At 39.8% G+C, this 7,920-nt stretch overlaps 1 protein-coding gene across 2 annotated transcripts in view; it reads right to left on the bottom strand.

Annotated features, from left to right (window-relative positions):
• Nucleotides 1-223: 223 nt before the first annotated feature.
• Nucleotides 224-7,920, bottom strand: part of CPPED1 (calcineurin like phosphoesterase domain containing 1) — a 137,280-nt gene continuing 129,583 nt past the window's right edge. For both annotated transcript variants that reach the window (XM_025370968.1, XM_025370969.1), the window contains one exon: nucleotides 224-3,232. In XM_025370968.1, coding sequence (XP_025226753.1) covers nucleotides 3,003-3,232 — 230 coding nt within the window. In that variant the 3' untranslated portion in view covers nucleotides 224-3,002. The remainder of the gene's footprint in view (nucleotides 3,233-7,920) is intronic.

The following is a 7,920-nucleotide window of genomic DNA, read 5'->3' as shown; positions in this document are numbered from 1 at the left end:
CGTACTCAGTGTGTTGCCACTGCCTGAGCTGGTGCAACCTTTCGCCGCTGAGAAACATTTTCCAAGACAGGACAGTGTTACGGAGCATGGACTCAAGCCTTGGGCCATCTACATCCATTCCTTCTCCACCAAGATGAGTTGGGAGACCTTGGCCACGCGACCCCCACCTTTCTGAGCCAAAGCACTTAAAACACATAACAAACATTCAAAACCACAGCACTTTGAATCAGGAAGTCCTTTTATCATTTTTCACAGTATAAGGCACTTTTTTTTAACATCATTCTCTTTTTTTTAAAGGCAAAGGAACGGCAAGTGAACACACTAGTCATGACCTATCAGAATGATAGATGCTTATCTACAAAAACATTTCCTTACATCTTTCTGAACCTCCTGCCACTGGGAAATACCGCTGTTTACTTACTTAAAAAGTGGTGAAAATTTAATATGATTCTCTCTTCCTTTTTAAAAAATTAAATTTGTATAAATATAAGGCGTACAAGTGCAGTTTTGTTACACGGATATATTGCGAAGTGGTGAAGTCTGGGCTTCTCCTGCAACCAACACCAGAAAAGTGTACATTGTACCCATTGGATAATTTCTCATCCCTTACCCTCCTCCCACCCTTCTGAGTCTCCAATGTCTATTCCACACTCTTTGTTCATGGGTACACTTTATTTAGCTCCCATTTATGAGTGAGAACATGAGCTATTTGACTTTCCACTTCTAAGTTATTTCACTTATGATAACGGCCTCCAGTTCCACCCAGGTTGCTGCAAAGGACATGGTTTCATTCTTTTTAATGGCTGAATAGTATTCCATTGTGTATACATACCACATGTTCTTTATCCAATCATCTGTTGATGTGATTCCCTTTTCTTTGCATATTCTTGGAGTACTTTTAAATCAGTTCTTTTAAGTTTTGGGGGAAGGAGACTTGGTAAGTTTCATTTTCATTACTTTCAATTATCTCCATTATCCTTCTGCAAACCCATGTGCCACATTTCAGAGCATTTTGCAAGTGTAAGACCACAATGAGAGCTCCTTTTCATTTCCCCCTGGAGAAACCCCCATCCTGGAATCGAAGCCCTCTGTTTATGATCCAAGTGTCACCACATCTCAAGTCTCAGTGTGTGTGTGTGTGTGTGTGTGTGTGTGTGTGTTTTCTTTTTTGAGACAGAGTCTTGCTCTGTCGCCCAGGCTGGAGTGCGGTGGCATGATCTTGGCTCACCGCAACCTCTGCCTCCTGGGTTCCAGTGATCTCCTGCCTCAGCCTTCTGAGTAGGTGGGCTTACAGGTGTGCATCAGCATGCCTGGCTAATTTTTGTATTTTCAGTAGAGATGGAGTTTCACCATGTTGTCCAGACTGGTCTCAAACTCCTGATCTCAGGTGATCCACCCGTCTCAGCCTCCCAAAGTGCTGGGATTACAGGCGTGAGCCACTGCGCCCAGCCCAATGTGTGGTTGTTATTAGCTATGCCCTTTACCGAACTCCTTTTCTTGACCTCTTATACCTACACCTGTTGTAAAGAAACAAATACAAAACAAGATTGCAGCAAAACACTAAAAGAAGAGCACTTTAGTTTTTAAAAATTTTAATTTTCTTGTGGCACATAACAACGAACTATGGTGTCACCAACCTATCGTATAATTAACTTCTCGTCTTTTGTTCCTTATGAATTTACATATTTAATTATCTTTCCATTTAATTTCCCATGGTTTTGCTATGTTGACTAAAACTTTGTAACGAGAAAGTCTTTTAATTTAATAGACTTTGCAGTTCATGTGTAACCAGCTTTGGAAGTCATTTTAGGATTACTGAGTGTTGCTTCCTAATGCTGTGCATTTTTCCTGCCAGGATTTGGAGTACCTAGGTTACCTGTCCACCAGAACAATGGCTGTAGAAGAGAAAACTGAGCAGTGGTCACGAGCTGCCGAGAAGATGCCGTGAAACAGGTTACATCAGAACAATGCTGATTGGAAATAACCTACGCGTTTTTGTCAAGGGATTTTGCATTAGTGCATTTAATTCAAGTTAGGGCCAATTCAGAGGATGTGGCTTAAGGCACCGTTTTGGCCCCACCAGAATTTCTGCTTTGTTTCTTTTAGAGCTCTGCATACATTCCCACTTTTTCTGTCGAAGTGCACACAATGAAGAGTCTCATGAGTGGCGGGGCATTCTGATCCCCAGAGACCACCCATCTGCAGAGTGACTACACAGCCAGAATGTGGATGTGAACAAACTCAAAATGTGCTGCCCAGCGGCTGGAGAAGTGGCATTTTAGAGCTTCGGTTTCATTCTCTTGGAAGAGATTTTCATAAATGGCCAATTTATGTGCAAAGGTGACTTTTCCAGGCACCCGGGAAGGCAAATTTAGGCTCCGAGCTGTATCAACTGTATTCTGTTTCTATCATCAGCAACAACAGAAGTCTCAGAATTTAAGAGTAAATGGTGGCTACTTGGCTCCTTGTCAAAATAAGTGTGCATGGCTCTTGCAACAAGGGAGACAGCTGTTCATTCTGCTGGGAAGGAAATGAGATGAACTTTGTTTTGCCTCGCATTTTGGGAATCATGACCACAATTTAATACAATCAGGTGTAGTTTGTTTAAGGAATTATCAAAGATCATACTTGGATATCAGATTGGAATTGAGGTTGATAGGCAGACTTTGTTCATATGCTAACCAGAAAACAATACAATTCAAAAGTGGAGCTGAGAAACAGCATTAGGAGAATTTATTCAAACAGCCATGCAGAGATAGCCTAATATTTTAAAAACTGATTTCCAGGATCTCTCGCTCCATTTTAAAGGAATCGCAGTTCTATTTTGAGTAAAATTTAGGACAGGGCCCCAGCTCTCTGATTTATGCAAAAGGACATAAATTCACAAACCTGCCTGGGCTATTTTTATATTTCAGCAAGGGGTTGTGTGCAGCTGCTGTTTCTGGCAAAATAAAAAAAAAAAAATAGTGCAAGTGAAAAGTGAACGGGAACAGGAAGGACCGTCATTTTTTCTTGATCAAATCCATGAGATCGCCTTCTATTCCTTTCTCACTCAGCTCATCTAGACTGTAGTATCGGTGAACAATTTTCTCGGCAGTGACCACCACGACTCGGAGCCCATGGGGGTCTCTGCCAAGCTGGCATCCGATGGCAGATGACACCACCATGTCGAGGTTCTGGTAGGTGCCCCCGGCATTCCTGTGGTAGTGGCCGGAGAACACGACTTTGACACCTGCAGGGAAGGGAAAAAGACATTAGGGGGCCGAGGACTTCCATTAGGTAACCTGGGGTCTCCAGCATTTTATTCTGTGAACAGTAATATATTAAGTATATTAATATACCATCATGTAGAATTATCATATTAAATGTATACTATTATTCTGTATATAATTAACAAATAGAAAGTGTATGTGACATACAGAATCTCTGAAAGGATACTTCATATTTATAATATATTATTAACACTTTTGTCATAACTAGTACAAAGAAGTACTAGGGAAGAAAATGAGAGAAGGAAGATGAAGTGAATGACTTTGAGAAAAGACAAAGGAGACTGAAGAAAACATCCTGAGGCCTATAGAAATATCCAGATGACAGAAGTTATGTCTTTTAAAAATAACGTTTATGGCCAGGGATGGTGGCTCATGCCTGTAATCCCAGCACTTTGGGAGGCCAAGATGGGTGGATCACTTGAGGTCAGGAGTTCGAGACCAGCCTGGCCAACATGGTGAAACCCTGTCTCTACTAAAAATATTTTTAAAAATGGCCAGGCGTGGTGGCTCAAGCCTGTAATCACAGCACTTTGGGAGGCCAAGATGGGTGGATCACAAGGTCAAGAGTTCGAGACCAGCCTGGCCAATATGGTGAAGCCTCATACGAAAAAATACAAAAATAAGATGGGCGTCATGGCAGGTGCCTGTAGTCCCAGCCACCTGGGAGGCTGAGACAGGAGAATCACTTGAATTCGGGAGGTGGAGGCTGCAGTGAGCCAAGATCATGCCACTGCACTCTAGTCTAAGCAACAGAGCGAGACTCTGTCTGAAAAATAAACACATAAACAAGTAAATAAATAATACAAAAAAATTAGGAGGGCCTGGTGGCTGGTGTCTGTAAACCCAGCTACTCGGGAGGCTGAGGTAGGAGAACTGCTTGAACCCAGGAGGCAGAGGTTGCAGTGAGCCTAGATCACGCCACTGCACTCCAGCCTGGGCAACAAGAGCAAGACTCCATCTCAAAATAAATAAATAAGTAAAAATAATGTTTATGGCATTCTAATTAAGATAGCAGAGCATGTTTGGCATTTGATGAACCCCCTCTGCTCCAAACAGCCATAATGGATGAAACGTAAACCAGAAAACCCAAGGACACAGGTAGGCTCAAAAACAAAACAAATAGCTCTACCGGCCAGACACAAAACAGAGAGGCAAAGTCATGAGTGGGAGTAAAATGTCACCAGGAGTTCAGCTCTTAGAAGATCACAGAGACTGAAAGCATTTTCAGGGGAAAAGGGGGAAAATAAAGCCTGGCTCCCTGCTGGAAGAAGGGCTGTTGTGGGTGCCTCTGTTTATGGAAGGAGGATGAAGAAGGCTGCTGCTGCCTGGGGCTGGGGAAGTGGTAGGCTGGTAAATGTTTCACATGTTATTATTATTTTTAAAGACCTGATTTCTCATGTTTGTCAATTTCCATGGTGTAAATACTTCCATTGTGGTCGCGGCTGATTTCAAGTTGCAAGGTGATGTCATCGAACCAGATGTGGAAGAGATGCCCAGTAGTGCCCATTACATGTATATCAGATCTGTTTCTACCACAGAGATACAAAAGCTGCCAACAGCCTCAAGAGCATGGATCACAGGAATATTTAGCAAAAGAATTACAAAGTGATCAGTTTTGAGTATTTATTACCTTTGCTTTTTCATATAATCTATTTAATGCTGAGTTTATATAACTATTAATGCCACTTAACAACCACCTCACAACATTCCTTAAAATGTAATGACTCGTCCTAATGGGTTGGTAGGAGCTGTCTCCAGCACACCACTGGGCTAAGGCTTATTGCAACCTGACAGTCTAGGAAGGAAGGAGAGACACAAGCTGAAGTCTAGGAACCGAAATGTTTTTCCCGATATTACCGTGGGGCCCTAAACTACTATTATCAGGCCTGGTCCTGAATGGGGGTGGGGGTAGAGGTAATGAAAACCACTAGAGACACAGAAGTTAGCCAAGAGAGAAAGAATGAGGGAAAAACAAAACAAAAAAATACCCCTTACTCAAATTGACCCCTCAATTAAAAATTCTGCTGCCCATGAAGAAATCACGTGGTAAAATAGTCTATGAACCTTCAATTGGGAACATAAATTCACTCCAGATGAAATTAATTATTTAAAATTGACAAATATTTCAAATCAATGTGTTTAAGACATCAAAGGGTCCTTAATAAAGGACTAACACCCATAAAAAGATGTTATGAGACAACATTGGCATAAATTGAATGAGAATAGGAGGTAATGAACATTTAGAAATAGTGGACACAAAAGAAGCATCCACTAAAATTTAAAATAAAAACAACCCTCAACAAATGAGATAGGCCAGGCATGGTGGCTCATGCCTGTAATCCCTGTACTTTGAGAGGCTGAGGTGCAAGAATTGCTTGACGCCACGAGTATGAGACTAGCCTGGGCAATGTACCAAGACCCCATCTCTATGAAAAATAATAAAATAAATGAGATCAATTCTAGACATCAAAGAGGAAATTAGTGAACTGAGAGGTAAAACTGAGGAACCAGAAGACAATACAGATACCCAGACACAAGCAACAGGAACATGCTTTTGATTTGAGTTCTTTGAATTTAAAAATTCTAAGGACAGACTAAGATCAGCAGAAGTTTAGAGGAGTTGGTGGAGGAGAAAGGAGAAAATAATAGTGAGAAGAATTTGAAGAAATAACAGAAATTTTCCAGAAATAAGGAAGACACAGGTCCTCAGATAAAAGTACTACACAGGAAACATGAAAGTTAATTCATACTGATGTATGGTGCAATGAAACTGTGGTACAGCAAAGACAAAGAGAAAAACCATAGAAAGACAACTGCAGTAAAAACATTATAAAGAAATAATCATACAGATAGCAGGAATCTTAACAATAACAGAATCAAAGAGTAATGCCTTCTAAATGCTGACAGCAAATAACTATGGACTTCAAATTTTGTACCTAGCTAAACTATCATTTAAGCTCGAGGGCAAAAAAAAGACATGTTTGGAATATAAAAACTAAAAGTTTACCACGTCTAAATCTTCACTGAAAGAATTGCTTCAGCAAAAGAAAGGATGAAATATTAAAAAAATAATGATGAGCAAACACCAATATTTTAGTAAACTGAATTAACTATTGATTTATCTTTAAACCTATTTTTTAATGTTAAAAGTGAAACTAAAAATCAAAAATGTCAAGATAGGGAGTTCGGTGGAAAATTAAAACACATACAAGTTATTGCCATATTTGGAAGGGAGATAAAAATACTGAATAACCTGATACTTTGCAAGAAAAAATGTATAGTTATCTTATTTCTTTAAAATGTCTGAGCATAGCAGTCAAACTAAAAAGAAATAAACTGAACTACATCAAAATTACCAACTTTTGTGCTCCCAAAACATCATAAAAAATGAAAAGGCAACCCATGGAATGGGAGAAAATATTTGCAAATCATGTATCTAATCAGGGTCTAATATGCAGAAAACATAAGAGCTTTTACAACTCAACCAAAAGACAACCCAATTAACAAGCGGGAACGTATTTAAACAGACACTTCTTCAAAGGAGATATACAAATGGCCGATAATCACGTGACAAGATGCTCAACATCATTTATCTTTAGGGAAATGCGAATAGCCACAATGAGATAACCACTTCATATCCACTCGGATGGCTGTGATGAAAGAGATGGAAAGCAACAAGTGTTCACAGGGATTTGGAGAAATTAGAACCTTCATACAGTGCTGGTGGGAATGTAAAATGGTACAGTTCTTTTGGAAAACATTTTGGCAATTCCTCAAATGTTAAACACATATTTACCATAATTGTGCTATTTCACTCCTAAGTATGCATCTAAGAGAAAACATTTGCCCATGCAAAAACTTGTAGGTGAGTGTTCATAGCAGCATTTTTCAAAAGAGCCTAAAATATGGAAGCAACCTAAATGTCCATCAGTTGATGATGGATAAACAAAATGTGGTCTACCCATACAATGGGATGTTATTTAACCATGAAAAGGCATAAAGCATTGATACATGCTGCAATGTAGATGCACCTTAAAAATATTAAGCTAAGTTAGATAAGTCACTTGCAAAAGGCCCCATCTTGTATGCTTCCATTTATATAAAATGTCCAGAATAGCAAAATCCATAGAGAAAGTAGATCAGTGGTTGCTAGGGGCCGAGGGAAGGATGGAACAGGAGAGTGACTGCTGACAGGTGCAGGGTTTCTCTGTGGAATGGTAAAAATGGTCTGCAATTAGATCATGGTGATGGTTGCACAACCTTGTGAATATATTAAAATGACTAAATTTGATACTTCAAAGGAGCACATTTTATGGTATGTGAATTATACCTCAACAAAAAATGCAAAAAAATTACAGGAAGAGGAGGAAGCTAAAATGATCCATATGGTAATAATGGATTAGAGTTGCAGGTATCAGTGGTAATTCATGTTTAGCTCAATATCACTGTGGTTTCACATAAAAATATTTATAGATATGTATATACACAGGCCAGTACACAGACATTCACTTCCTTGCTCTGTCAGCTGAGAGCCCCTAGAAGCATGTACTAGCAATGAGAGCACCTAGCACTCAGATCTGGCTTCCTAGTAAGGATTCTCTAATAAAAGGAACTATGGCTCCTTGGAGAAATGGCTACTGTAGCACTG

This window comes from Theropithecus gelada, chromosome 20 (assembly GCF_003255815.1).
Source record: "Theropithecus gelada isolate Dixy chromosome 20, Tgel_1.0, whole genome shotgun sequence".
Lineage (NCBI taxonomy): Eukaryota > Metazoa > Chordata > Mammalia > Primates > Cercopithecidae > Theropithecus > Theropithecus gelada.
The sequence above is the reverse complement of the archived record's forward strand: the minus strand, read 5'-3'. Positions and strand labels throughout refer to the sequence as shown.